Genomic DNA, 14,086 nt, shown 5'->3' on the forward strand with positions numbered 1-14,086 from the left:
TGTACTGTGCTTGCTGCGAAACCATCTTTGATAGTAACGGCCTTCAGGGATAAAGAAAACACCTGGCACCACACTGCCAGCATCGCATGTCTACTTGGATGTTTGTGTGTTAAATTTTTATTAATTTTTACGTAAATACCTAAAAATAAATAGGTATCTTCTTTTAAAAAAAAAATGTAGATTATATCACATGATACCTGCTTACAGTTTACTTTTTTCACTCAATTATAGGTCTTGGAAATCATTCCACATCAGAACCTAGAGCGATACCTTGTTCTTTTGATTTAGTGCAGGGTGTTTCCTCTGCTGGAGACGCTGTGGTTCATTTAACCAGTCCATAATTGCTGGACATTTAGATAACTTGCATTTCTTCTCTTTGCGAATAATGTTTCAGTGGACGTCCTTGTCCAAGCATCCATATGTCTTGTACCTATATGTGAGTGTTTCTCCAGGTAATACCATGAAGTTTATTTAAAATTGTGATTGTGCCAAGTGGCCTACCAAGTTAATAATGTTAGCTGAAGCTCCAGTGAACAGTGTGTCATCATTATCTGTACATGCATTGCCTGGCATTTTAACATTTGAAAAATGAGTACTTTAAAAAAATTGTTATTTATATTTTTAAACCTTCAGGGCGTTACGGTTTTCTGTGGCCTGGTCTGAATGTCCCTCTTATGAAAAGTGGAGCAGTGCAGACCATCGCCCAAAGAAGCAAGGAAGAGCAGAAGAAGGTGGAGGCCGACATGATCCAGCAGAGAGAAGAGTGGGACCGAAAGAAGAAGATAAAGGTTAAACGCGAGCGAGGATGGAGTGGAAGCTCCTGGGGAGGCGTCAGTCTTGGCCCCCCTGACCCTGGCCCCAATGGAGGTAGCAGACTCCTGGTTTTGTTTGCCTTTGTGACAGAGAGTACTTGTAGTTTAGAATTTCCTTGAAGTGGTGTTATTATTTGTCTGTTCGTACTACCTTTTTCCAAAAAGATTTGAACATCTTTGAAATAACATATTACATTAATATCCCAACTGTATTTTGTGGAGTGCAGAAGTATTCCACTAACAGGATAGAAAGCACTGGGTTCCTGGTGTTTATCATGTACCTTCTCAGATCCTTAAATGTGGGGATGTGCCCTGTGGACCTACAGGAGCTGCCTGTAGGATACACTGTTTCCAAAACACAGGTGGCCACGGGCGCCAGTGGAGCAGCGTGGCTTGGGAATGCTGTTTCTGTCTAGAAATCAGGAAAGCAGATAGTTGTCATGTTAACCCTGGAAAAGCACACATGAAGCAAAAATTGAAAATACTTAGGCCAAATTTGAAAACGAAGTTTCTCTCCGTCCTTCTTGAGTATGTAAAGCAGTAAAAATCATCCAAGAGATGTGTTCTTGTCAATGAGTGGAGGAAGAAGAAATAGGTAAGAGTTCGCTGCTTTCTTAAGAAGTTTGGCTTAAAGAGGAGGGGAGAGATTGAGAGATTCCAAGGACCATGCTTAGAACTGATCAAAATGCTTCAGTCAGGAGGATGAAGGTATGCGGGGGAGAGAACAAAATCCGTGAACCAAGTCCCTAACGACGGCCCAGATTCGGAGTCTGGAGAAATGGCTTCACTTGTTCACAGAAGGAAGGGCAGGGTGCAGGATCAGGTGAGCCTGTGGGGTTGTAGTGGAAAGGTAGGTGGGGGTGTTGCGTGATGTGGCTGCAGTTGGTCTGTGAGGAAGAGGTGGGATCATCTGCGGAGAGTGAGGTGGGGGCATTGATGATTTTGGCCTCCAGATTGTTTCTTTATGAAAAGGTAGAATATCTGAAACTGGCTTCAAAATGATCCAGTGGAGTGAGAGTTGAGCAGAGTTTAGAGGAAAGAAGATTGGCTGTGAGTTGATGCGTGTTGAAGCTGACTAATGTATACGTAAAGCTTTCTGCTGTTCTATTTTTGTTTGATTGAAATTGTCTGTGATAAAAATATTTAAAAAATAAAAGAATGTAGAGAGTCTCTGAAATGGCTGCAGTGGTGAACGGAGAGAGACCGAATCGAAAGTACCTAAAGGCCAGCTGGCAGCAGGGAGGACTTGATGGAACTGGAGCCCATGGATTTTAGCGGGCCCTGTGTATGCATACTTTGACTTCTTTCCAGCAGCACCTAGCAGGTCAGGAGTGGCCAGAGAGCTGCATGGATTCAGGCCTGGCTAGTGTGGTGGAGAGAGCAAAGGGTGAAGGGGTTGAGGGCATCACAAGGTCTGGTGGAAATGATGGACTGTGGTGTCTTGGTCGAGGGGGAGAGGCCGCAAAGATGGAGGAAAGCAGGAGGGAGAGCAGGGATCCAGGGTCTGGAGGGGCCAGGAACTGATGAGAGGCAGTTGGACGGGGAGGAAGATGCAGGTGGGGAGATCAGTGACTGAGTTATGAACTTACTGGTGGAGTGGTCTGTAGTGATGAGGGGCGACTGGGGTGTGGCCTTGAGAGTGGGACCAAAAGATCTGAGATTCTTTCTCCCTGAAACGTCTGTGATGGTGCCTGTGTTAAAAATGTGTTCCTGTTAGTTGTGTACACACATTTCATCTGTATCCCTGTTTCTTTTCTCTCTACAGAAACATACGAGGATTTTGATACCAGGGTACTTGAGGTAGGCATGCAGAATTAAATACCTGGTTAAGTCTTTGGAGAGGTTGGAGTGGTTGGGGCAGGGACAGGGCAAGAGGAATTGTAAGGGATGGCCTTGGATGCGTGACTATTTCTGACACACAGCTGATCTGGGGAAGGAAATTATGCAACTTTAATTTCAGTTACTTGACACTGGCTCTTCTGACTACTACCCTCTTTTTTCTAGGGGGCTACCATTGAGGTCTCATGATAAGGTGGTATTGTTAACTACAGGATTTGGAGATGAGGTTTAAATTTTCTCCTTCCTAAGGCTAAAGTAGCTTTGGGAGTCTATGTTTGAATATAAACCAGCTGTATCTAGCACTCTGTGTGGGAAGCTGGGATTGCGGGGAGCCCTGGGCAGGGTGGAAAGCCTAGAGTTGTGGTGCGTGTCTGGTTCTTGATGGGGAAATGGTCTCTGGGTTGCTCACGGGCCCTTGAAACTGAAGCCTGTGTCAGGTAAGCTGTTGTCACTCTCCGGAGCAGTCTCTAAAATAGTCAGCTTCCCTTTGAGCTGGCACTGAACGCTCAATGTTAAATACTATGTGGAATAGTCATTTATGGAGTGTGTGATTGAGCCTCTGATTATCTGTATTGTTTCCTCAATATCAATTGCATTGTAGGATTTAAAATGTTAGCACATATTATGTCTTTGGTATTCCCACTTACAGCTTTTGGAAGTTAATCTCTTTGAAGAATTCGTATATATGTGGGTGATTTTCTATAAGATCCATGGAGGTGGATTCAAGCTCCCTTTTCTTTTAACCCCGTTTTATGGGATAAGAGACAGCTATGCACCAGGGAGCCAGCTGCCACGTAAGCAGTTTAGTTAACGTTAAGTTCAGTAGTTCCTGGCCTTTTTTCGGGGGGGGATGGAGTCTGGTTCTTGTCACCCAGGCTGGAGTGCAGTGGCGCTCACTGCAAGCTCCACCTCCCGGGTTCACACCATTCTCCTGCCTCAGCCTCCCAAGCAGCTGGGACTACAGGCTCCCGCCACCACGCCTGGCTAATTTTTTGTATTTTTAGTAGAGACGGGGTTCCACCGTGTTAACCAGGATGGTTTTGATCTCCTGACCTCGTGATCCACCCGCCTCGGCCTCCCAAAGTGCTGGGATTACAGGTGTGAGCCACCGCGCCTAGCTGTTCCTGGCCTTTTAAATACATGAGAAAAAAATACATGGAGTAAGCCGGTATTTCCAAATATGCTAATCGTTAGCATAGACGCCAGTCCTGTGCTGGTTATGTCTATACACTGCACGTCATAATTTCTAAGGTGCATATTTTCCTCACATTTTATCATCTCTGACATTAGAATGCATCTTATAATCAGTGATAAATTACATCAAAGTTTGACAGCAACTTTTTTCTTTCTTGTGATACATTCATTGAGATAGGGTATATCGAGATGTATAATGTCAAATACCTTTAAAGGTTTTCTCAGTTGAAGCTTCTCACAAGCCTGTGAAATGAAGAGAAAGTCTCGTTTCTGTTTTCTTCCTGTAACAGTCCAGGAGGAGGTTCCTTCTGGAGAAAGGCTGCTGTGCTCAGGAGCTGGAGGATGGTGCGCCTGTGTCTGTGTGCGCCTGTTCACCGTGTATGCCTGCAAGGAAGGCGGCTTCCTCCCTTTCCCTCCTTCAGATTTTCTTAATGTGCAATATTTATGAGACATTTTGCCTTTTAGGTAAGAAATGTTTTCAATATGACAGCGAAAGAGGGAAGAAAGAAATCGGTCCGTGTCCTGGTGGCTGTGGGGAACGGAAAAGGAGCTGCAGGTGAATGGGGAGTGGTGGCTGCACAGTGGCAGTGGTGTGCAGGGACAGGCGTGACACGCAGGGACAGGCATGGCACAGAGCCGTGCTGTGGAGCCCGTGGGCTCATGCTGCTGGCCAGACTTTTTCTGCTGATTAAACCTTTTAGTGGTTTGAGTTCACAAAGCTTGTGGTAAGCCCATGACTTCCCCTAGAAAAAAGAGAATAGACTCTACTATACTTGCCTTTTCCTCTGAGGAAAAGGAATATTATAAAAGGCTGAAGACATTATTTTATTATGTGTAATAGTGGAAAATTAGGGAGAAAAACACTAAATGTTTGATAGGGTCAGGGTTATAAAAACAGTGTAGCCATACAGTGTAATATTCTGTATCCATTAAAGAATTATGGGAAATTACTTATAATGCTAAGTTAAAAAAACACAAAAGCTTTATATAAGACCATATCAAATCCTAGTTTTGTTTTTTTTTAAGTATATTTGTATGCCAAGAAAAGACTGGAAAACTATCCACTGTCAAGGTTAATAGTGTGTACTCCAATTAGTAGGTTTGCTGATGATTTAAATTTTCTCCTATGTATAGTTACCGTAGTGGACACTTGTTTTTGAAATGTATTCATGTCTTTTGAAGGAAAGGAACACAGGAAGATGGCCTAGTTAGCCCATACTGACATTTTCAAAACAAAAGTAATACATGTATATAGTATGTGGCCAAAGGAAACCAGGCCTTACAGCTACTTTTGTAATTTTCCTAAATTTTATGTTCATATTATTATCACATATCTTTAAAAAAATTTACACAAAGGAATCACATTATAGCCATAATTTTGCACCTTGATTTTCTTACATAGTATCATATTCAGAGATATTAATACTCAGATTAACATAAACATTCTCCTTGATTCTCTGTACTGTTTGCAAAGTGTTCCATTGTCCATGAATAATTTTTGTAACCTTTTCCCTGTTGCTGAATATTTATGTTGTTTCCAAATTTTTACTAATTATAAAAAACAGTATGGTTCATGTATATGTAATTTGTTTTACTGCTGCAAGTGTATCAATAGGGGAAACTTCTTGCAGTGAAATTGCTGCCCCAAGGTTATACATATTTTAAGTGTTGATAAATATTGCTAGATTGCCTCCCCACAAAAGGTTACATCAATGTCTGTGTTCCTCTACACCATCTCACCCTTGCCAGCTTCGGGTATCATCAAACCTTACTGATGGTCAGTATGATCTGTGAAACAAATCTCTCAGTTTTGACTTTTATTTTATTTTATTTTTTTGAGACGGAGTCTCGCTCTGTCGCCTAGGCTGGAGTGCAGTGGCGCAATCTCGGCTCACTGTAAGCTCCGCCTCCCGGGTTCACGCCATTCTCCCGCCTCAGCCTCCCGAGTAGCTGGGACTACAGGCGCCCGCCACCACGCCCGGCTAATTTTTTGTATTTTTAGTAGAGACGGGGTTTCACCGTGTTAGCCAGGATGGTCTCGATCTCCTGACCTCATGATCCGCCCGTCTCAGCCTCCCAAAGTGCTGGGATTACAGGCTTGAGCCACCGTGCCCGGCTGACTTTTATTTTTTTAAAGTGAGAGCTTGAACACCCTTTTACATGTTTATTGGCTGTTGTTATTTCCTTTTTGAGATCTGTTCGTTTATGTGCTTTGCTCATTTTTCTATTGGGTGGTTATTATTTTCCTTATTGAATGGTATAAGCTCTTCGTAAGTTAAGGACATTAGCTCTTTGTTAGTCAAATATTTTGACTTAGGTTTTAATTTTTTTCCACACAGAAGTTTTAAGCTCTGTGGCAAATTTATCAGTCTTGTATCACTACTGGGTTATAAATATTAGTTACCACTTCGGGTTTGTGTCTTGCTTAGAAAGCCTCATTTGAAGATTATAAATGTCAGTAAGTTCCCCCGTATTTTCCTCTAGGATTCCGTGGTTTAGTTTGTTTTGTTTAAACCAGGAACTGGCATTCGCAGCCTCTTTTGTCCCAGGGCTCAGAGGTCCCATGTGTCTTATGGAGCAGTGTTGTTTTATGTTATTTTCCCATGTATGATTTAAAAACAAAACACGTTGTTCAAAACAAAATACAGTGGCAGCAAATAATGGCAGTGTCTCTGTAATGGCTGGTAAATTGTATTTCCTAGTGAAGTGTTCAGAAACTAAAGTCATTAATTTGGTTTCCTGGTTAATTAAAATCTGGATTCCATTTGAAGTTCCATTGAAATCATGGTTTTACTCTCTAGCAGTGGATGTTTTTTCCCAGCCTTTCTGATATTTTTTCCTTCCTGAGACAGGGTCTTGCTGTGTCACCCAGCATGGAGTGCAGTCGCACCATCACGGCTCACTGCAGTCTCAACCTTCTGAGCTCAAGTGATCCCGCGACCTCAGCCTCTTGAGTAGCAAGGATTACAGGCACCTACCACTATGCCTGGCTATTTTTGTATTTTTGGTAGAGACGGGGTCTCACTATGTTGCCCAGGCTCATTGTGAACTCCTGAGCTCCAGCAATCTGTCCATCTTGGCCTCCCAAAGTGCTGGGGTTATAGGCGTGAACCACCGCACCTGGCCCCTTTCTGATTATTGTAGTCTATCTTTAAATGTCCAAAGTGATTTGCCTAATTAATTTAGAATATATTTAATTTTTTAAAAATTGAGTGTATTTTATCTATCTATTTTTAAAAGGTGGCGTCTAACCTTGGATTTTATAAATACATCTAAGTTTGTTATTTCCAGGATGCTTCAGAACAGATCTCTGTAACCTCATGCTTTGTTATTGTTAGCTTTTTTGTTCTGGTTTTGTTTTGAGACAGGGTATTGCTCTATCTGGAGTGCAGTGGCGCAGTCATAGCTCACTGTACCCTCAAACTCCTAAACTCAAGTAATCCTCCCACCTCATCCTCCTGAGTATTTGGGACCACAGTCACGCACCAACATGCCTGGCAAAGTTTTTAAATTTTGTTTTTAATAGAGACAAAGCCTTGCTGTGTTGCTCAGGCTGGTCTCAAACTCCTGGGCTCAAGCGATCGTCCCACCTCAGGCTCCTAAACTGCTGAGATTACAGATGTGAGTCATCATACCAGCCTGTTACTGGTTTATATTATATAGCAAGTCTTTTGTGGGTGGTAGAAAGATGAAGTGCTATGAAATATTGTAGGAGCAGAAACTTGAAATGTGGCAAAAACCACGTGGGCCAAATTTCTGTCTCTTTTCTTATTTTTGCTTTTTTGTTTAAAGGTTTTGCTATTGGGAAAGCCACTGATCGGATGGACGCTTTCAGGAAAGTATGTGCGTTTTTTTCCTTTGTCGACACTTAGTAAAAGATTAGTAAGTTATATGCTGGACACGGTGGGAACCACAAAGCAATAATAATTTGTCCCAAAACCTTCCCATGAGGCTTGCTGTCAAGGGTTAATTAGCTCGTAAAAATCAGTTTCAGAAGTACTTATATTCCTTTGCACCATTTTTTTAAATCAGATTTTTAATTGCCTAGCCAAGTTATGAGACAACTGTGAAAGTTTGAACACTGACAGAATGTTTGAAGATACTAAGGAATTGTTAATTTTTTTTTTTTTTTTTTTTTTTTGAGATGTTGCCTCACTCTTGTCCAGGCTGGGGTGCAATGATGTGATCTCGGCTCACTGCAACTTCCGCCTCCTGAGTTCAAGCGATTCTCCTGCCTCAACCTCCCAAGTAGCTGGGATTATAGGTGCCCACCACCAGGCCCGGCTAATTTTTGTATTTTTGGTAGAGATGGGGTTTCTCCATGTTGGTCAGACTGGTCTCGAATTCCTGACCTTGAGTGATTGGCCTGCCTCGGCCTCCCAAAGTGCTGGGATTATAGATGTGAGCCACCGTGCCTAGCCAGGACTTATTGTTAATTTTTTTAGGGGTGATACCGATATTGTAGTTAAGAGTTTTAAAAAATAAGTCCTTATATTTTAGAAGTATATACTAACCTTTTTGCATAAGTGAATTTTTAGTAATGAAACATTTTTAAAGGTATTTTTGGAATCCTTGAAAAGATGTGAATTTCAACAATAGATTTAAGAAAAACATTTTCCTTCTTTCAGGCAAAGAACAGAGCAGTTCACCGTTTGCATTATATAGAACGATATGAAGACCATACAAGTGAGTGTTAATCTATTTTTTTTTTTAATTTGCAGGATTACATTTGTTAAAGTATGTGTGGTAATATATCTCTATAAGTATCTTTGTGTTTCTCTCTTACTGCACTCTTACAAATATATGAAGTGTGAAAACAAATCTAAGAAGGTTACTAAAGTGAATGAAATCAGAGCTTACCATTTATCTTCGGTCAGTATGTGCTGGCTGTTGAGGCTAGTATAAATTGCTTTGTGATATTTGCAAAGGCTTATTAAAGCCACACACTTAATCCTTCTGTGTTTATGTTTTTACCCTCCAGTATTCCATGATATTTCATTAAGATTTAAAAGGACGCGTATCAGGATGAAGAAACAACCCAAAGGTAACTTTAAAACTCTTCCCATTTGTCGATGATAAAGCAGAGAAATTATAACAGGTCTATCCTCTCCTCTATTTTTGTTCATCTTTAGTTGAACTCATCTTGGAAACACCAAAATGTAAAGGCTTATGTTAGGTTTAAGAACGATGAGGCTTTTGGAGAAATAAGAATAGTCAAGGCACACAGGCTCCTGTGAGCACAGGCCTGTTCCAGAAAAAATTTACGTGGGGAGAGCACATTGGAAACAGGAAATAGCACCTGAGCGAGTGGTAGGGTTTGGAGGAGTGGGAACATGAGTTCCTCACAGGGAATTCATTGATGCATTTAGGTGTTTCTGTTCTGACTTACTCAGGTCCAGGTGTTTACTGCTCATCACATTCTGATTGGATGCCTTCTGTGAGCTGGGTGCTATGCTGGGCACTAGGGATGCTGCAGAGATGGCCTTTCCTGTTTTGTGGACAAGCAGGCAGGCAGACAGAGTTCAGGGTCATGGGCTAGGGCAGTCATGCCTAGTGGTCTCTGAGTGTAGGATTCTTGAACCTTCTGATTTGCATTTTACTGATTATATAAAATCAGTAAAAAATAATTTTATATAACTTTTGGTATTTAAATCTCAAAAAGTTTGAGTCAGAAGAGATAAAACGTTAAATTTTCATATCGAAGCTTCCAATACAACTTTGCTAGAGCCATGGCTTGGAAATAAATCAGGGGAAAAAACCCTCAAATACAGAATCAGTTGTGTTAATGCATCAGAACTTGCCTTCTGCTTTAAAGCCATAATTAATGATTTAGGTGCTGGATAAAAACCACGTATTTTGTCTTTAGAAAAGGTGTTAAGTGGACTTCAAGGTTTAGATCTGTGCTGTCCCATACAGCAGCAACTAGTCACTAGCCGGCCTGGCTATTGAGCACTTAACATGTGGCTATTGAGATGTGCTCTAATTGTCAAATACACACTAGAATTCAAAGACCTAGTACAAAACAAGAATATAAAATCTCAAAAATATTATTGCATTGATTACATTTTAAATGATAATGTTTAGACATGTTGGGTTAATAAAACACATCACTAAATAAACTTTTTAAAAAAAAACTTGAAAAAATGTATCTATGAGAACATTTAAAATTACGTATGTGGCTTCTGCTTATGGCTTGGATCATACTTATGTTGGGCAGCATGGTTTAGACATTTATATCTGAATGATTTTTAAATGACTGCTACAATTTTTATTTTAAAAATAATTTCTCTGGCAAGGTCCCCATATGTTTATGTATTATATTCATGTTTTCTTTTCTTTTTTTTTTTTTTAATACTTTAAGTTCTAAGGTACATGTACACAATGTGCAGGTTTGTTACATGTGTATCCATGTGCCGTGTTGGTTTGCTGCACCCATTAACTCATCATTTACATTAGGTATATCTCCTAATGCTGTCCCTCCCCCTCCCCCCACCCCACAACAGGCCCCAGTGTGAGATGTTCTCCACCCTGTGTCCAAGTGATCTCATTGTTCAATTCCCACCTATGAGTGAGAACATGTGGTGTTTGGTTTTCTGTCCTTGCAACAGTTTGCTCAGAATGATGGTTTCCAGCTTCATCCATGTCCCTACAAAGGACATGAACTTACCCATTTTTATGGCTGCATAGTATTCCATGGTGTATATGTGCCACGGTTTCTGAATCCAGTCTGTCATTGATGGACATTTGGGTTGGTTCCAAGTCTTTGCTATTGTGAATAGTGCCGCAATAAACATACGTGTGCATGTTCAGAGTAGCATGATTTATAATCCTTTGGGTATATACTCTGTAATGGGATGGCTGGGTCAAATGGTATTTCTAGTTCTAGATCCTTGAGGAATCGCCACACTGTCTTCCACAATGGTTGAACTCTCTTTTTTTGTTGTGTCTCTGCCAGGCTTTGGTATCAGGATGATGCTGGCCTCATAAAATTTGTTAGGGAGGATTCTGTCTTTTTCTATTGATTGGAATAGTTTCAGAAGGAATGGTACCAGCTCCTCTTTGTACCTCTGGTAAAATTCGGCTATGAATGTGTCTGGTCCTGGACTTTTTTTGGTTGTTAGACTATTAATTATTACCTCAGTTTCAGAGCCTGTTATTGGTCTATTCAGCAATTCAGCTTCTTCCTGATTTAGTCTTGGGAGGGTGTGTGTGTCCACGAATTTATCCATTTCTTCTTGATTTTCTAGTTTATTTGTGTAGAGGTGTTTATAGTATTCTCTGATGGTAGTTTGTATTTCTGTGGGATCGGTGGTGATTTTTTAATTGTGTCTATTTCATTCTTCTCTCTTCTTTATTAGTCTTGCTAGTGGTCTATCAATTTTGTTGATCTTTTCAAAAAACTAGCTCCTGGATTCATTGATTTTTTGAAGGGTTTTTTGTGTCTCTATCTCCTTCATTTCTGCTCTGATCTTAGTTATTTCTTGCCTTCTGCTAGCTTTTGAATGTGTTTGCTCTTGCTTCTCTAGTTCTTTTAATTATGATGTTAGGGTGTTGATTTTAGATCTTTCCTGCTTTCTCTTGTGGGCATTTAGTGCTATAAATTTCCCTCTACACACTGCTTTAAATGTGTCCCAGAGATTCTGGTATGTTGTATCTTTGTTCTTATTGGTTTCAAAGAACATCTTTATTTCTGCCTTCATTTCGTTACGTACCCAGTAGTCATTCAGGAGCAGGTTGTTCAGTTTCCATGTAGTTGTGTGGTTTTGAGTGAGTTTCTTAATCCTGAGTTCTAGTTTGATTGCACTGTGGTCTGAGAGACAGTTTGTTATAATTTCTGTTCTTGTACATTTGCTGAGGAGTGCTTTACTTCCAACTATGTGGTCAGTTTTGGAGTAAGTGTGATGTGGTGCTGAGAAGAATGTATATTCTGTTGATTTGGGGTGGAGAATTCTGTAGATGTCTATTAGGTCTGCTTCCTGGATATCTTTGTTAACCTTCTGTCTCATTGATCTGTCTAATATTGACAGTGGGGTGTTAAAGTCTCCCATTATTATTGTGTGGGAGTCTGAGTCTCTTTGTAGGTCTCTAAGGGCTTGCTTTATGAATCCGGGTGCTCCTGTATTGGGTGCATATATATTTAGGATAGTTAGCTCTTGTTGTCGAATTGATCCCTTTACCATTATGTAATGGCCTTCTTTGTCTCTTTTGATCTCTGATGGTTTAAAGTCTGTTTTATCAGAGACTAGGATTGTAACCCCTGCCTTTTTTTGTTTTCCATTTGCTTGGTAGATCTTCCTCCATCCCTTTATTTTGAACCTATGTGTGTCTCTGCGTGTGAGATAGGTCTCCTGGATACAGCAAACTGATGGGTCTTGTCTCTTTATCCAGTTTGCCAGTCTGTGTCTTTTAATTGGGGCATTTAGCCCATTTACATTTAAGGTTAATATTGTTATGTGTGAATTTGATCCTGTCATTATGATGTTAACTGGTTATTTTGCCCGTTAGTTGACGCAGTTTCTTCCTAGCATTGATGATCTTTTTTTTTTTTTTTTTTTTTTTTTTTTTTTTTTGAGACGGAGTCTCGCTGTGTCGCCCAGGCTGGAGTGCAGTGGCGCGATCTCGGCTCACTGCAAGCTCCGCCTCCCGGGTTCACGCCATTCTCCCGCCTCAGCCTCCGAGTAGCTGGGACTACAGGCGCCGCCACCACGCCCGGCTAGTTTTTTGTATTTTTAGTAGAGACGGGGTTTCACCATGTTAGCCAGGATGGTCTCGATCTCCTGACCTCGTGATCCACCCGCCTCGGCCTCCCAAAGTGCTGGGATTACAGGCTTGAGCCACCGCGCCTGGCCCCTAGCATTGATGATCTTTACAATTTGGCATGTTTTTGCAGTGGCTGGTACCAGTTGTTCCTTTCCAGGTTTAGTGCTTCCTTCAGGAGCTTTTGTAAGGCAGTCCTTTTGGTGACAAAATCTCTGAGAGATTTGCTTGTGTGTAAAGGATTTTATTTTTCCTTCACTTATGAAGCTTAGTTTGGCTGGATATGAAATTCTGGGTTGAGAAATTCTTTTAAGAATGTTGAATATTGGCCCCCACTCTCTTCTGGCTTGTAGAGTTTCTGCTGAGAGATCTGCTGTTAGTCTGATGGGCTTCCCTTTGTGGGTAACCTGACCTTTCTCTCTGGCTGCCCTTAATATTTTTTCCTTCATTTCCACCTTGGTGAATCTGACAATTATGTCTTGGGGTTGCTCTTCTCGAGGAGTATCTTTGTGGTGGTCTGTGTATTTCCTGAATTTGGATGTTGGCCTGCCTTGCTAGGTTGGGGATAATATCCTGAAGAGTGTTTCCCAGCTTGGTTCCATTCTCCCTGTCACTTTCAGGTACACCATTCAAATGTAGATTTGGTCTTTTTACGTAGTCCCATATTTCTTGGAGGCTTGTTTGTTTCTTTTTACTCTTTTTTCTCTAAACTTCTCTTCTCGCTTCATTTCATTCATTTGATCTTTAATCACTGATACCCTTTCTTCCACTTGATCGAATCAGCTGCTGAAGCTTGTGGATTTGTCATGTAGTTCTCATGCCATGGTTTTCAGCTCCATCAGGTCATTTAAAGTCTTCTCTACACTGTTTATTCTAGTTAGCCATTCGTCTAATCTTTTTTCAAGGTTTTTAGCTTCCTTGTGATGGAGTTCGAACATCCTCCTTTAGCTCGGAGAAGTTTGTTATTACCGATTGTCTGAAGTCTACTTCTGCCAGCTTGTCAAAGTCGTTGTCCGTCCAGCTTTGTTCTGTTGCTGGTGAGGAGCTGGGATCCTTTGGAGGAGAATTTTCAGCTTTTCTGCTCAATTTCTCCCCGTCTTTGTGGTTTTATCTACCTTTGGTCTTTGATGGTGGTGATGGGGTTTTGGTGTGGATGTCCTTTCTGTTTGTTAGTTTTCCTTCTAACAGTCAGGGCCCTCAGCTGCAGGTCCGTTGGAGTTTGCTGGAGGTCCACTTCAGACCCTGTTTGCCTGGGTATCACCAGTGGAGGCTGCAGAGCTGCAAATATTGCAGAACAGGAAATATTGCTGCCTGATCCTTCCTCTTGAAACTTCGTCTCAGAGGGGCACCCAGCTGTATGAGGTGTCAGTCGGCCCCGTACCAGGAGGTGTCTCTCAGGCTACACAGGGGTCAGGGACCCACTTGAGGAGGCAGTCTGTCCATTCTCAGAGCTCAAACACCATGCTGGGAGAACCACTGCTCTC

General features: G+C 41.4%; 1 protein-coding gene across 1 annotated transcript in view; it reads left to right on the forward strand.

Moving 5' to 3' along the window:
- Positions 1–14,086, forward strand: part of MRPS5 (mitochondrial ribosomal protein S5) — a 33,686-nt gene that overhangs the window by 13,819 nt on the left and 5,781 nt on the right. The window contains exons 5-10 of the mRNA XM_025353892.1: positions 634–867; positions 2,578–2,612; positions 4,311–4,401; positions 7,638–7,684; positions 8,474–8,531; positions 8,827–8,889. Coding sequence (XP_025209677.1) covers positions 634–867; positions 2,578–2,612; positions 4,311–4,401; positions 7,638–7,684; positions 8,474–8,531; positions 8,827–8,889 — 528 coding nt within the window. The remainder of the gene's footprint in view (positions 1–633; positions 868–2,577; positions 2,613–4,310; positions 4,402–7,637; positions 7,685–8,473; positions 8,532–8,826; positions 8,890–14,086) is intronic.

Source organism: Theropithecus gelada, chromosome 13 (assembly GCF_003255815.1).
Source record: "Theropithecus gelada isolate Dixy chromosome 13, Tgel_1.0, whole genome shotgun sequence".
In the NCBI taxonomy this organism is placed as follows: Eukaryota; Metazoa; Chordata; class Mammalia; order Primates; family Cercopithecidae; genus Theropithecus; species Theropithecus gelada.